At 42.5% G+C, this 16,296-nt stretch overlaps 1 protein-coding gene across 7 annotated transcripts in view; it reads right to left on the bottom strand.

Annotated features, from left to right (window-relative positions):
- Nucleotides 1-568: 568 nt before the first annotated feature.
- Nucleotides 569-16,296, bottom strand: part of LOC119973985 (echinoderm microtubule-associated protein-like 4) — a 403,736-nt gene continuing 388,008 nt past the window's right edge. For 6 of the 7 annotated variants that reach the window (XM_038812765.1, XM_038812749.1, XM_038812730.1 and 3 more), the window contains 2 exons: nucleotides 6,131-6,261; nucleotides 569-2,451 (listed from right to left, as the gene is read on the bottom strand). In XM_038812765.1, the coding sequence (XP_038668693.1) occupies nucleotides 2,233-2,451; nucleotides 6,131-6,261 (350 nt within the window). In that variant the 3' untranslated portion in view covers nucleotides 569-2,232. Of the gene's footprint in view, nucleotides 2,452-6,130; nucleotides 6,262-16,296 lie in introns of those variants that run through there. The other variant, XR_005462431.1, reaches the window with a different exon arrangement.

Genomic DNA, 16,296 nt, shown 5'->3' with positions numbered 1-16,296 from the left:
GCTGATGTAAAGGAATACTATGATTTGAACCATTTTCTGGTATTGGTATTGAGATCTTTCCAACCTTTTTGTCTGGTGCAATGTAGTTTATTTTTCATGTTTCATAAATGTTTTATTATTTGCATTAAAAGCTCATCAGCAAATTCTTGACTTTGTTCAGTAACTTACCTCCATGATTTCTTAAAAAAAATAAAGTTAGGATTTATCAAGCCAGGTTTCACTCTGGGATCTGACTTGTCCAGTATTATCAGCTGGGACCGTAACAATAACACCTTCCTTCTCTTTGACCACTGCTACAGCAGCAATTCCACGGGAGTGCCTCTGCCTCCAAGTTCACCCCCAAATCTTACTCATCCTGGCTTGGACATATACCATCATTACTTCTTTATTGTTGACACAAATTTTGGAATTCCCTACCTTAATTACATGTGCTGCAGTGGATAAAGGGAAGACCGATTACTACCTTATTAGGACAACAAATACGGCCTGAACAATGTTGTCTTATTCTAAGAACCAATTTTAAAATTGAACAAGATTAAATTGTAGAACATTGAAAAGTCACCAACAGTTCAATTTTCACTCTGATCACTTTTATTTTTTTTTTCCCCATCAATTTTTATGGCATTTGTCAGGAATGCATGAAAACACATAGTTCTAACATCAAGACATTGGAAAAACCCTTGGTCAATCATATTTCCCTTACAATCATTGAGTGTGTTTTTAATACAGCAACATATTTCCCACCTTAAATTCCATAAGTTATTGCAGACCGATGCATCAATTCAATGGTTGTTATACTGTTAGTTGGTAGCTGTAAGGCTCTTGTATGTTAATAGCATCCCCAGATAGCACCTAATATACACTAAAGGAGCTCTACATGTTTTAGAACCCATCTAGGCACTTCCTCTAGATTGCTGGATGCTTGGTAATGAGTTAATCCTGAGTACAGATTCAAAGGGAATGACAGTTCTGATCCACTTTGGAATGGCACGATCTGGTAAACACTTGATTTCACACTTAAGACTTAAGCACACTTAACAACATCTAGAATTACTAACCATAAATTCTCATTAAACCAAAAGCATTGGATCAACATATCAAATAAAGATGCAGTTTATTCCATGCAAATCAAAGTATAAATAAGTTCATTTGGACACTTCCCCTTGCATATTGTCAGTGAGTGTTCCCCCCCTCTTGTATAGCAAGTACAAAGTGAATTTAAATTTTAAACAATTTCCCAGGTTTAAAAAAAATAGGAAAAAACCCCATGAAAACACAAATCTATACTTTAATATCCTGATAGTGTACTTTGTGTAGCACGTTATTCCATGGCTGACCACGACCAAATTTAACACATAGCAACTGTTAAGATTTGTAGTCCATGATGATACAGCATAAAATATAAATATGGTATCAACTTGTCGAACTTCACCAGACAAGGAAAGAACAACCAACCAGGCAATTTGCATTTGACCAAATCCTAGCGTTATTTCAAATGGTTGATTTTCTTTTAAGATGATGAACTGCTCCTAATACATGTCCATTACTGAAATTAACCTTTAAATTAAAAAAAATACAATCAGAAGATGTGTGTAGACTTGAGATCACTTTACGAGGTATAGTTTTAATTCATCTGACAAACAAAAGTAAGCAAGCCTACTTCAAATAAGAGATCACAAAAATGTCTACTTGATCACCAGACACTGGTGATATGAAGACATTGCATATTTAGTATTCAAGAAGGCAGTGCCATGCTCATGGCAGTCGTTGGTTACCAGAAGACTCTGAGTCAATTTCATTCACAATTCTTGGCCACAAACGGGCCTGCTAAAATGACAGTTAATTTTGACTGAAGTTAACAGTTAACGTTGTTTGTTATGCAATCATTTAAGTTCAACTTGAAAAAATGCTTTATAATACAAAGCAGACTCATTTCAGCATATCCCAACCACAGAAGTGTTTTTTTTCCAGTATTTACAGTCTGTAACTTCTGACTTTATTTAATTAATCGCTTTACTAAAACCTACTTTAACTGTTGCAATTTCTTCCCAAGAAGAACTTTGGCCAGTCATTAAAGTCACTTGACACTTCCAAGTGATGCCCTTGGGAACCTTTCCATCCTTGGAATGGAAGATTAGACCAGAATTAAACAAATCCAGCAGCCCTATTCACTATACCCAGCCACTATTCCTCATTATATAAGCCAAGAATCTCCTAATTTAGTTTGAAATTTTAAGACACCGGCGCATTTTCGGTTGGACCGTCAGCTGGAGAAGATGGAGCATTCTGCTCGAGGTTGCTTCCATTTGATGGAAGAGGATTTTTCTCTGTCACTCTCCACTGTATGATGCTGGTGTCTTTTCCTCCTGTCGAAATCAAGTGACCATCACTGTAGGTAAAGCTGACATTGGTCACATGACTACTGTGAGCACTGTAAACATGACTCGGAGCCTGGAAACACATCACAAGGGAATAGTTAGGTCAATGGAAGGTCTAGTCCTGGATTTACAGTTACATGAATATTGTAACCTAAGGATTATACAATAAATAATGGGAAATTAATTTATACCCTATTATTTATCTGCTATCATGAACCATAGAATTCCTACAGTGCAGGAGGAGGCCATTTGGCCCATCGAGTCTGCACTGAGCCTCTGAAAGAGCACCCTACCTAGGCCTGCTCCGCCGTGCTATCCTCGTAACCCCCCACCTAACCGTTGGACACGAAGGGAAAATTTAGCATGGCCAATCCACCAAACCTGCATTTCTGTGGACTGTGGGAGGAAATCGGAGAACCTGGAGGAAACCCACCCAGACACAAGGAGAAAGTACAAACTCCACACAGTCACCCAAGACTGAAATTGAACCTGGGTCTCCGGTGCAATGACACAGCAGTGCTAACCATAACTGGCACAGTGGCTTAAGAAACCAATGTAGCAATGTATATTAGCCCTTATAATAATAAAGATTTATTCATAATAATAAAGATTTATTACAAATGCAAGGGAAATGTTGAATGTGGGATTCCAATGCAAAAAAGCAACCAATGTGGTGTCCAGAACATGGGTTGTTTCAGGTACAGAGATAACCGAATAATCAGACAATCCCCAGGAATAGTTTAGAGGTGGCAATGCTGCCATGTGACAATACGATGTCAACACTCCCATTTTGCCTCAGCTGTTTGGAGATTGTTCTTTGAAAATCTAAATGAAGATAGATGTTACCATACTCTAGCGTACATGAACTGCTTCATTGCATTTTTATATATTTTGAGGTAAATGTACCAGTAACGTTTTATTAGAAGTACATAGCATAACATTAGCCTGCCAGTATTCAGTGGACAAGGAATTAATATGGAGGAAGAACCACAATTTGGTGTCATTGAGGTAGTTTGAATTTTTCATTTCATTGTAAATTTATTTTTCTCTGGGATTAATACAATGGAAAAACTGTCAAACTGGGTTTAAAGAAATCCTTTTCATTTTTGTGTGCTCACTCTCTAAATGGACATCAAAGATGGCATTTTGAATAAAACCAGTTCCACAGTCACAATCCCATTTTCCCCATATCTTTTGGCTAATTTCAGACATTAAAAAGTTTTTAAGCAAAGATGTGGAAAAGATTACACTGAAATGTTGAGCCCTTGTGGTTCAATGCTGTTTAATGATACAATATGGCTAATTTTGGTGGTGTTCAATCTATAAACGTTTACAGCTTTCTCAGATTAAATTTAGAGCCTTGGTCTGCCATTTTTTATCTGTCAACAGGCAGGTTTTTTTTTTCCAATCTGCATTATTTCAATTTCCTTATTTATTCTGAATTCCCTCTTTGATTCCTTTGTGACTATCTTATATTGATGGACTCTAGTTTTGCTCTTGCCTGCAAGTTTACTCAACCAAAATTGCTCAATTGTCGAATATATTCAAGGCTGATATGGATAACTGTTTAGACTCAGTGAATCAAGAAATATGGGCAACGAGCAGGAGACTAGATGTCCTGTGGCCAGATTTTCAGACATACAGAGGTGAGTAGGAAACTGAGTTGTGACAAGGGCAGAGTCTGCAATAAGTCATGTGAATGAGCAAAAATAATGTGCGAAATGTGAGATTGTCCACTTTGGTAGGGAGAATAAAAAAGTAGATTATTTAAATGGAGAAATGCTGTGGTATTGAGGGATTTGGGTGTCCTTGTATATAAATCACATTAGCATGCACTAACATATTGCATACTGTGTACAGTTTTCTTAAGGGGGGGATATATTTGCATTGGAGGCAGTTCAGAGAAAGTTCACAACGTTCATTCCTGGCTAGCCATGATGTGGAGATGTCAGCGCTGTACTCGGGTGGGCACAGTAAGAAGTCTTACAACACCAAGTTAAAGTCCAACAGGTTTGTTTGGAATCACTAGCTTTCGGAGTGCAGACCTGATGAAGGAGCCGCACTCCGAAAGCTGGTGATTCCAAACAAATCTGTTGGACTTAAACTTGGTGTTGTAAGACTGCTTACTGTGTTCCTTCCTGGGATGAAGGGATTATGTCTTCTGAGGGCAAGTTGGGCTTGTACTCATTGAGGTTTGAAGAATGAGAGGTGACCTTATTGAAACATATCATTTGAGGGGGGCTTGACAAGTAGAAGCTGAGAGGGTGTTTCCCCTAGCTCAGGAACCTAAAACCGGGGACACAGTTTAAAGACGAGAAGTCTCCTATTTAAGATGGAGAGAAGGAGAAATGTCTTCTCTTAGAAGGTTGTCAATCTTTGGAATTCTCTACCACAGAGAGCAGGGGAGGCTAGGTCATTGCATATATTCAAGGATGAGCTAGATGTTTGATCTCCAAGGAATAAAGGATTATGGGGACAGGCAGGATAGTGAGTCAAGGCCACAATCAGATCAGCCATGATCTTACTGAATGGCACAGTAAGAAGTCTTACAACACCAGGTTAAAGTCCAACATATTTGTTTCAAACACTAGCTTTCGGAGCACTGCTCCTTCCTCACCTGAGGACACCTGAGGAAGGAGCAGTGCTCCGAAAGCTAGTGTTTGAAACAAACATGTTGGACTTTAACTTGGTGTTGTAAGACTTCTTACTGTGCTCACCCCAGTCCAACGCCGGCATCTCCACATCATTACTGAATGGCAGCGCAGGTTCCAAATGGCTTATTCCTCCTAATTCTTATATTCTTATCCTCGCCAGTGCCTCCATATCCAAGTTATCGTATTACACCCAGAATGGTATCAAGTACTCCAACTGGGATTTAACAAAGATTCAATAGCATACCCTCTTGGCTTTTTAAAACTATCCCTTCAGAAATGAACCCCAGTGCTTGGTTTGCTTTTGTTTTGGCAATAATGAAGGGTGTTATTATTGAAACATAGATCAATGTGACGGGGCTTGACAAAGTAGAAGCTGAGAAGATGTTTACCCTCGCCCAGGAATCACTGCAACGGGGCTTGACAGAGTAGAAGCTGAGAAGATGTTTACCCTCGCCCAGGAATCACTGCAACCTTTAGTGATTTGTGTATTTCTTCTCACGATCCCTTTGCTCATCTACCCCATTTATCTTCTTATTTTCCAAGCAATGCCTGACTTCCTTATTTTTCTCATCAAATGTAACATCTGATAATTATCTATGTTGAAATCCATTTCCCAATTATTTGCCCCTTCAGCAAGTTTACCAATTTGTTGTAACTTGTTGCAATCCTCCTCTGGGTTAAATAAATCTCCCAATTTGGCATCATCAGTAAATGTCAAGGCTGTGTTTTATGTTGCAAAGCCGAAACTGTGTTAACTTGGATTGTGAACAAGGTAGTCTCTGCAATGACCCCAATTCCCAAAATGTGTTTTTCAAGTTGAACATTGGGTCAGGGAAACGGGAGCTTTGAAATGGCATACTTCAGTATTCCCGGCCTCCAAAGACCTTGGGAATTGTACCATAGTACAATCTGCAGTAAGGAAACAGATCACAATAAGTTTTACATGTAAACAAAATTATGTACTTAAAAATCTTACTGGTATATAGTGGTGTTCAGTAGTGTACTGATCTAAATTTGGTCACTGGATTTAAGATCTGATTTGACTATGGAACTGTAACCTTTAGCTTAAGAATACATAGTAAATACGTTATTATTCACCTTAGGCTTAGAAATGGGGTACTGAAAGATGTGGACTTTGCAGAAATCGTCAGCAACAGCCACCACTTTTTTGCTGTGTGATCTGCAAAGCGCATTAATATCTGTTCCATCCGAGCCTTCGGGCCATACTCCTGTAAAGAATGAAAAATATGCATCATGCATACTTCTTCAGTTTCCATGTAACAGAAGAACGTTCTGATGGTAAGTAACCTTTTTATTAAAGAATCCTGAGTCACAAAGAAGGATTCGTTTTCCAAAGGATGTCTTGCAGAAATGATCAACTTCTATATTGACAAAAGTATTCCAAGCTGGACAAGCAAAGAATTCTACGCTAAATAATAATGTACCTTGCCATGTATAGCACTAAGGAAATTGAAGTATTTAACCTTATAGACGTATTGGAGGGTCGGGGGTGGGAGAAATCGGGGAATGTTGGGGACTTACGACTGTATATTGTATTGCTGCTCCCACCAATGTATTTTAAGTGTAACATTTTCAATCTTAAAAAAAAAACACATGGGTATTTTCTGAATTTGCCAAAAGAAATTGGCACTTTAGAACTTTCCAACACACATTGGTTATATAATACCAACTGTATTACAAGTCTTTCTTTTAAAGTTGAGTTTCTTGAAATAAAGTCAAAACGTTTGAAAAAAATTAACTGGATCGATTTTGCCAATTCATTTTTATAAGCAGTGCTAAATACTGTTTACAATTATGATGGTTGTAGATAATAGCCAAGCCTTTATTTTTTCCAATGTGATGTGAAATAGTTTAGTTCAAACATATGCAGTACTGCTTAAATAAATCAATAGATACTGCTAACTACTTCCTTTACGGATAAGTGAGGAATGACTGGTCTAAACCCAATTTCCTTTGCTATTTTTAATGAGATAATTAGAATATGATAAATAAAAGTGAGTGATTACAGTTCGATAAATCTTAATTGCGGGTTCAAACATCGCTTTGAAGGTGGTTGGTATCTAGGAAAATTTAGAAATCGGGGAACAATGTAGTGGAGCAATTTGTGTAACGTCAACTAGAATGAGACAGAGTTTAACAGTATTGGTGCGTCAGCAAATAAGGTTCATGCAAAGAATAGTGGTTAAAATAAAAGGCTCTTTCTTTGAATGCACCAAACATTTCAGAATAAGAAATTTCAGAATTAATCACCAACACAGAGATATGACTTCAAGGCTGAGAAATAAATATTTCCGGTAATATAAAGTTTTCAAAGATCAGGCAGAATAAAAGAGGGGCAGTAAGTAATAGTTGTGTTAAAAGGATGAAAAAGGGCAGTAGTAAGAATGGATCTTGAATCACAAGATCAGCGCGGAAAATCAATATAGGTGAAGATTAGGAATAATAAACGTTAGAAAACATTGGTGGGGCAAGAACATTCAGCAAGAAATAATTGGAGCTTACACCAAAAGCAATGTAATAATCAAGGAAGACTTTAATCTTCATACAGACTGGACAAAACAAACTGGCAAATGTAATCTGGAAAATTGGTTTGTGGAATTATTTTGCAATAGTTTCCTTGAACAATATATGTTGTTGAACCAACTAAGTTATTTTAAAACTAGCATTGTGCAATGAGGCTGGGATATTTAGCAATCACATAGTAACAGATTAACTGGGAAAAAGTGATCATAATGCAATTGAATTCCATATTGGGGTGAATTAAATGGATTGCTCAACCCCCTGGCAGAAAAGTCAGTCACAAACTGATCAACTTTAAACTTGATATCACACTGCGGGTGGCTTTAAAAAGCGGAGAGTGGGACTTCTGCCCCATGATCAATGCATGGAGTTATGGGGATAGGGCAGAGAGTGGGCCTAGGTAGAGTGCCCTTTCTGAGAGTTGGTGCAAACTCGATGGGCCGAATGGCCTCCTTCTGCTCTGTAGAAATAGAATGAGGAAATGGCTAAGTTGTTGAACAAATCTCGTGTGTTTCTCTTCACAGATGAAAACACAAATTACGTAGCAGAAATAGAGGGTAACCAAGGTGTTACGAAGAGTGTGGAACGCAAGACAAATATCAGCAAGAAAGGGTAAGAGAGAGGTTTATAAGGGTTTAAAATTTGACAAATCCCCTGGAGCTGATTGAGCTCCAGCACGAGGTGCCATCTCTGAATTGCTCCTGGCAGCTCTTCTTGAGCGGCAACCCTGCCTCCGAACCAATTAGGGGCCTTTAAAAATCATGTCAATTCACTGACCCTGACAGAACAGAAGACATAGTAATAGTGGTGAGTTAACCGGTCATTGGCAACATGCTGGAACCTATTAAGGGAGACTTAACGGTGCACTTATAAAATCATAGTAAAATCAAGACAGAATCATCATAGTGTTAGGAAAGGGAAATTTTGTTTGACAAATTTATTAGAGTTTTTTGAGGCTGTAACCAGTAAAGAAGCTAAAGGATTGAAAATAAATCATTTACAAGTTGTGGATGCCGTTCCTTCACTGTCTCTAGGTCAAAATCCTGGAACTCCCTTGGTAACAGCACTGTGGATGTACCTGAACTTCAGGTACTGCAGCAGTCAAGGCGGCCGCTCGCCACCACCACCTTCTGAAGGGGACTGGGGGTGAGCAATAAATGCTGGCCTAGCCAGTGACACCTACCTCCCATAAATGTTTTTTTTAAATCACCATATGAATGCAGATTTATTTCTTTCAAGTGCCCACCAAATTTCCTTCCGAGGTGTAGGTATACCTACAGTGCTGTTAGGCAGGGAGTTCCAGGATTTTGACCCAACGACAGTGAAGGAGCTGTGATATATTTCAAAGTCAGGATGGTGAGGGACTTGGAGGGGAACCTCCCAGTGGTGGGGTTCCCAGGTATCAGCTGCTTCTGTCCTTTCAGATGGTAGTGGTTGTGGGTTTAGAAGATGCTGCCTAAAGAACCTGTCAAATTACCCCAGTGCATCTTGCAGATGGTACACACGATTGCCACTGTTCACACCTAGAATACTGAATGCAGTTTGCGTCTACTCATTCAAGGACAGATGTACTTGCCCTGAGAGATGGCACAGTGAAGGTTCACTAGTTTGGTCCCTGGGAATGAGAGGGTTGTCCTATGATGAGAAGTTGAGTACATTGATATACGCTTTTGAGTTTAGAAGAATGAGAGGCAATCTCATTGAAACATACAAAATTCTGAAGGGGGTTGGAGACACAGAGGTCGTTTCCCTTGGCTGGGAAATCTGGACTATGGGGACACAGTCACAGGACAAGGAGTTGTTCACTTCGGGCCGAGATGAGGAGACATTTCTTTACCTTGGAGGGCTGTAAATCTTTGGAATAATATTAATAATCTTTATTGTCACAAGTAGACTAACATTAACACTGCAATTAAGTTACTGTGAAAAGCCCCTAGTCGCCACATTCCGGCACCTGTTTGGGTACACTGAAGGAGAATTCAGAATGTCCAATTCACCTAACAGCACATCTTTTGGCACATCTGGGAGGAAACCAGAGCACCCTGGTTTGGTCACACTGAGTGCTGAGCTTGTGGCATTTGAGTGCTACAGTGAGAGTTTGGTGACTGAGGGAGTAAAAGGGTTATTTAAAGTCTAGTATTTCTTTTATTTAGTTAATTAACTTAAAAGTTGCTGTTTGGTCTATAAGAAGGTGAATTTTGAATCAGCTTTAAACAAGGTTCTACTTGGACTTACTTGCAGCTGGAGCTTGTTAATTAGTTAATTGCATTAGGCCAGTTTTTAGAAGCTAGAGTCACAGTATAAATAGGGGCTAGATACAGTGCAGACTTTGTTTGCACTGAGTGCTGAGCTTGTGGCATTTGAGTGCTACAGTGAGAGTTTGGTGACTGAGGGAGTGCTGAGCTTGTGGCATTTGAGTGCTACAGTGAGAGTTTGGTGACTGAGGGAGTGCTGAGCTTGTGGCATTTGAGTGCTACAGTGAGAGTTTGGTGACTGAGGGAGTTAGGTGAGGAGGGAGTAAGGTACTCCTTTCATTTAATTTCCTATATTTATCAAAGAGCGTGAAGGGAACCAGGAGTTTAGAGTACAGCTGACTGGGAGCAGAGCCGGAGGGCGGAGGTCCAGTTGGTCCACAGGGCAGCTAATTCTGTAAAGTAAGAGGGGATGGAGGCTAGGGCAGTTGCATGCTCCTCCTGTAGGATGTGGGTGGTGAGGGATACCACTGGTGTCCCCGCTGACTATACCTGCGGGAAGTGCACCCAACTCCAGCTCCTCAGAGACCGTGTTAAGGTACTGGTGCTGGAGCTGGATGAACTTCGGATCATCCGGGAGGCAGAGGGGGTCATAGAGAAGAGTTACAGGGAGGTAGCCACACCAAAGGTACTGGACAAGAGTAGCTGGGTTACAGTCAGGGGAAAGAAAACTAACAGGCAGACAGTGCAGGGATCCCTCGTGGCCATTCCCCTTCAAAACAAGTATACCGTTTTGGATGCTGTTGGGGGGGATGACCTACCGGGGGAAGGCCCCAGCGGCCAGGTCTCTGGCACTGAGTCTGGCTCTGGGGCTCAGAAGGGAAGGGGGGAGCATAGAAAAGCAATAGTAATAGGAGATTCAATGGTTAGGGGAATAGATAGGAGATTCTGTGGTCGCGAGCGAGACTCCCGAAAGGTATGTTGCCTCCCGGGTGCCAGGGCCAGGGATGTCTCTGATCGTGTCTTCAGGATCCTGAAGGGGGAGGGTGAGCAGCCAGAAGTCGTGGTGCACATTGGTACCAACGATGTAGGTAGGAAAAAGGGTGTGGAGGTAATAAACAAGTTTAGGGAGTTAGGCTGGAAGTTAAGGGCCAGGACAGACAGAGTTGTCATCTCTGGTTTGTTGCCGGTGCCACGTGATAGCGAGGCTAGGAATAGGGAGAGAGTGCAGTTGAACACGTGGCTGCAGGAATGGTGTAGGAGGGAGGGCTTCAGGTATTTGGATAATTGGAGCGCATTCTGGGGAAGGTGGGACCTGTACAAGCAGGACGGGTTGCATCTGAACCAGAGGGGCACCAATATCCTGGGGGGGAGGTTTTCTAGTACTCTTCGGGAGGGTTTAAACTAATTTGGCAGGGGAATGGGAACCGGATCTGTAGTCCAGCAACTAAGGTAGACGATAGTCAGGACGCCAAAGCACGTAGTGATGCAGTGGGGAAGGTAACAATGACAAAGGAGAGTACTTGCAGGCAAGGAGATGGGTTGAAGTGTGTATACTTTAATGCAAGAAGCATCAGGAATAAGGTGGGTGAACTTAATGCATGGATCGGTACTTGGGACTACGATGTGGTGGCCATCACGGAAACTTGGATAGAAGAGGGGCAGAAATGGTTGTTGGAGGTCCCTGGTTATAGATGTTTCAACAAGATTAGGGAGGATGGTAAAAGAGGTGGGGGGGTGGCATTGTTAATTAGAGATAGTATAACAGCTGCAGAAAGGCAGTTCGAGGGGGATCTGCCTACTGAGGTAATATGGGTTGAAGTTAGAAATAGGAAAGGAGCAGTCACCTTGTTGGGAGTGTTCTATAGGCCCCCCAATAGCAGCAGAGATGTGGAGGAACAGATTGGGAAACAGATTCTGGAAAGGTGCAGAAGTCACAGGGTAGTAGTCATGGGCGACTTCAACTTCCCAAACATTGAGTGGAAACTCTTTAGATCAAATAGTTTGGATGGGGTAGTGTTTGTGCAGTGTGTCCAGGAAGCTTTTCTAACACAGTATGTAGATTGTCCGACCAGAGGGGAGGCCATATTGGATTTAGTACTTGGTAATGAACCAGGGCAGGTGATAGATTTGTTAGTGGGGGAGCATTTTGGAGGTAGTGACCACAATTCTCTGACTTTCACTTTAGTAATGGAGAGGGATAGGTGCGAGCAACAGGGCAAGGTTTATAATTGGGGGAAGGGTAAATACAATGCTGTCAGACAAGAATTGAAGTGCAGAAGTTGGGAACATAGGCTGTCAGGGAAGGACACAAGTGAAATGTGGAACTTGTTCAAGGATCAGGTACTGCGTGTCTTTGATATGTATGTCCCTGTCAGGCAGGGAAGAGATGGTCGAGTGAGGGAACCATGGTTGACAAGAGAGGTTGAATGTCTTGTTAAGAGGAAGAAGGTGACTTATGTAAGGCTGAAGAAACAAGGTTCAGACAGTGCGCTGGAGGGATACAAGATAGCCAGGAGGGAACTGAAGAAAGGGATTAGGAGAGCTAAGAGAGGGCATGAAAAATCTTTGGCGGGTAGGATCAAGGAAAACCCCAAGGCCTTTTACACATACGTGAGAAATATGAGAATGACTAGAGTGAGAGTAGGTCCGATTAAGGACAGTAGCGGGAGATTGTGTATTGAGTCTGAAGAGATAGGAGAGGTCTTGAACAAGTATTTTTCTTCAGTATTTACAAATGAGAGGGGCCATATTGTTGGAGAGGACAGCGTGAAGCAGACTGATAAGCTTGAGGAGATACTTGTCAGGAAGGAAGATGTGTTGCGCGTTTTGAAAAACTTGAGGATAGACAAGTCCCCCGGGCCTGACGGGATATATCCAAGGATTCTCTGGGAAGCAAGAAATGAAATTGCAGAGCCGTTGGCAATGATCTTTTCGTCCTCGCTGTCAACAGGGGTGGTACCAGAGGATTGGAGAGTGGCGAATGTCGTGCCCCTGTTCAAAAAAGGGAATAGGGATAACCCTGGGAATTACAGGCCAGTTAGTCTTACTTCGGTGGTAGGCAAAGTAATGGAAAGGGTACTGAGGGATAGGATTTCTGAGCATCTGGAAAGGCATTGCTTGATTAGGGATAGTCAGCACGGATTTGTGAGGGGTAGGTCTTGCCTTACAAGTCTTATTGAATTCTTTGAGGAGGTGACCAAGCATGTGGATGAAGGTAAAGCAGTGGATGTAGTGTACATGGATTTTAGTAAGGCATTTGATAAGGTTCCCCATGGTAGGCTTATGCAGAAAGTAAGGAGGCATGGGATAGTGGGAAATTTGGCAGTTGGATAACAAACTGGCTAACCGATAGAAGACAGAGAGTTGTGGTGGATGGCAAATATTCAGCCTGGAGCCCAGTTATCAGTGGCGTACCGCAGGGATCAGTTCTGGGTCCTCTGCTGTTTGTGATTTTCATTAACGACTTGGATGAGGGAGTTGAAGGGTGGGTCAGTAAATTTGCAGATGATACGAAGATTGGTGGAGTTGTGGATAGTGAGGAGGGCTGTTGTCGGCTTCAAAGAGACATAGATAGAATGCAGAGCTGGGCTGAGAAGTGGCAGATGGAGTTTAACCCTGACAAGTGTGAGGTTGTCCATTTTGGAAGGACAAATCTGAATGCGGAATACAGGGTTAATGGTAGGGTTCTTGGCAATGTGGAGGAGCAGAGAGATCTTGGGGTCTATGTTCATTGTTCTTTGAAAGTTGCCACTCAAGTGGATAGAGCTGTGAAGAAGGCCTATGGTGTGCTAGCGTTCATTAGCAGAGGGATTGAATTTAAGAGCCGTGAGGTGATGATGCAGCTGTACAAAACCTTGGTCAGGCCACATTTGGAGTACTGTGTGCAGTTCTGGTCACCTCATTTTAGGAAGGATGTGGAAGCTTTGGAAAAGGTGCAAAGGAGATTTACCAGGATGTTGCCTGGAATGGAGAGTAGGTCATACGAGGAAAGATTGAGGGTGTTAGGCCTTTTCTCATTAGAACGGAGAAGGATGAGGGGCGACTTGATAGAGGTTTATAAGATGATCAGGGGAATAGATAGAGTAGACAGTCAGAGACTTTTTCCCCGGGTGGAACACACCATTACAAGGGGACATAAATTTAAGATAAATGGTGGAAGATATAGAGGGGATGTCAGAGGTAGGTTCTTTACCCAGAGAGTAGTGGGGGCATGGAATGCACTGCCTGTGGTAGTAGTTGAGTCGGAAAATTTATAGACCTTCAAGCGGCTATTGGATAGGTACTTGGATTAGGGTAGAATAAGGGAGTGTAGGTTAACTTCTTAAGGGCAGCACGGTAGCATTGTGGATAGCACAATTGCTTCACAGCTCCAGGGTCCCAAGTTCGATTTCGACTTGGGTCACTGTCTGTGTGGAGTCTGCACATCCTCCCCGTGACTGCGTGGGTTTCCTCCGGGTACTCCGGTTTCCTCCCACAGTCCAAAGATGTGCAGGTTGGGTGGATTGGCCATGACAAATTGTCCAAAATTCTATGATTAACCTAGGACAAAAGTTCGGCGCAACATCGTGGGCCGAAGGGCCTGTTCTGTGCTGTATTTCTCTATCTCTATCTCACCCGGAGAAAACCCACGCAGGCACGGGGAGAACGCGCAGACACCGCACAGACAGAGACCCAAGCGGGAATCGAACCCAGGACCTGGCGCTGTGAAGCAACAGTGCTAACCATTGTGCTACAGTGCCGCCGACTCTCTATCTAAAGTGTTGTGGATGTTCCGTTATTGCGTTATTCAAGACTGAGATCAGCAGGTCCCTTGTGGAATCAAGGAATCTGTGGAGCAGGTGGGAAAGTGGTTTGATGTAGCAATTCAGCCGTGATTATATTGCATGGCAGAGCATGCATATGGGCTACTGCTGCTCCTGTTTCTTACATTCTCATGTCTTGTGTGATTCCACATCCATGTGGATATAAAATTTTCAGCAAATCTTCACAAATACCAAAATAATGTTCATTGATGTTTGCAATCGCTTCACTGCCAGTCTTAGTATCTACATGAAAATATTAAGAATTTAAAATGAAAGCCATAACTAAAGGTCAATAATTTGTAGAATTGGTTTAAGTCAAAGAGGTAACAGTAAAGCTTGTTCCAAATTTAGAATTTGCATTCAGTAGATATTCAGCCCTTGCTGAATATTTGACCAGATGTTTTCAGCGGTATTTTCTTGTGAAGTGACTGCAAAAATATAGAGTTATATTTTTTCCTGTTGGGAACATCACACATTACTGATTAAGAAACTTTTATTTTATGTGACTGCATTTCAATAACTAGCAAGTCACTTATTACAAAATGAAAAATGGAAGTTAATAGGGAGAATATCAGAAAAACTTTCAGGATTAAAAGACAATACATTTATTTGATTCAGTAAAACTGAAAAATGCTAATTTTAAATTACAAAGGAGATGTATCAAACAGATTCAATTTTTTTTAATTTACAGTAAGCAATTATTTTTTTCCCAATTAAGGGGCAATTTAGTGTGGCCAATCCACCTACCCTGCACATCTTTGGGTTGTGGGGGCAAGACCCATGCAGACATGGGGGGGCGCGATTCTCCGCAAATGCTGCCGTAAAGGCTGCCGTGGGACAGGCCGTGACCCACGGCAGCCTTCACGGCCACTTCCGGGGCCGATTCTCCCCCCCCGGGCGGGGCTAGGAGCGCGGCCCCGTGCGTCACAGCGGCCGATGATGTCAGCCGTGCATGTGCAGGTTGGACAACGCCAACCCGCGCATGCGCAGTTGGCGTCTTTCTCCTCAGCCGCCCGGCAAGACATGGCAGCTTGATCTTGCCGGGCGGCGGAGGGGAAAGAGTGCGTCTGTTTTGGACGCTGGCCCGACGATCAGTGGGCACCGATCGCGGCCTGTCCCCTCCCGAGCACAGTCGTGGTGCTCCCGTGCCAATCGGGCTTCTAGATGCCCCAAACGGGCATCTGGCGCCCGTTTCACGACGGCAGCGAGCTGGTGTGTTTGCTGCCGTGGTGAAACGGGCGTGAAGGGCCGGCCGCTCGGCCTCGGTTTTTTACGGCGAGTGGCGATTCGTGGCGTGGGGGAGAATAGCGGGAGGGCGTGAAAAATGTCGGGAGGCCCTCCCGCTATTCTCCCACCCGGCGTGGGGCGCGCAGAATCGCGCCTGTGGAGACTTGCAAACTCCACACGGACAGTGACCCAGGGCCGGGATGGAACGCGGGTCCTCGGCGCTGTGAGGCAACAGTGCTAACCACTGACACCATAAACTGATTTCATTCTAAGCAATTGAGAAAACATTGATCCTAACACATCTTTGAACATGGAAAACCAAAGGGCTGCAGCAGTTTCATGATTCAAGCGTAAACTGAAAGTTGACTTGAGTAGGCCACTTGTGTAAGGTATGCAAGTGATGCCTCAGGAACATTTGTAAAAATGGTAAATCACCTTTTCATACAGTAGTTGAAAAAGTCTTAATGTTCTGCTAAATTTAAACATGTTAATCAATATG

This window comes from Scyliorhinus canicula, chromosome 1 (assembly GCF_902713615.1).
Source record: "Scyliorhinus canicula chromosome 1, sScyCan1.1, whole genome shotgun sequence".
Lineage (NCBI taxonomy): Eukaryota > Metazoa > Chordata > Chondrichthyes > Carcharhiniformes > Scyliorhinidae > Scyliorhinus > Scyliorhinus canicula.
The sequence above is the reverse complement of the archived record's forward strand: the minus strand, read 5'-3'. Positions and strand labels throughout refer to the sequence as shown.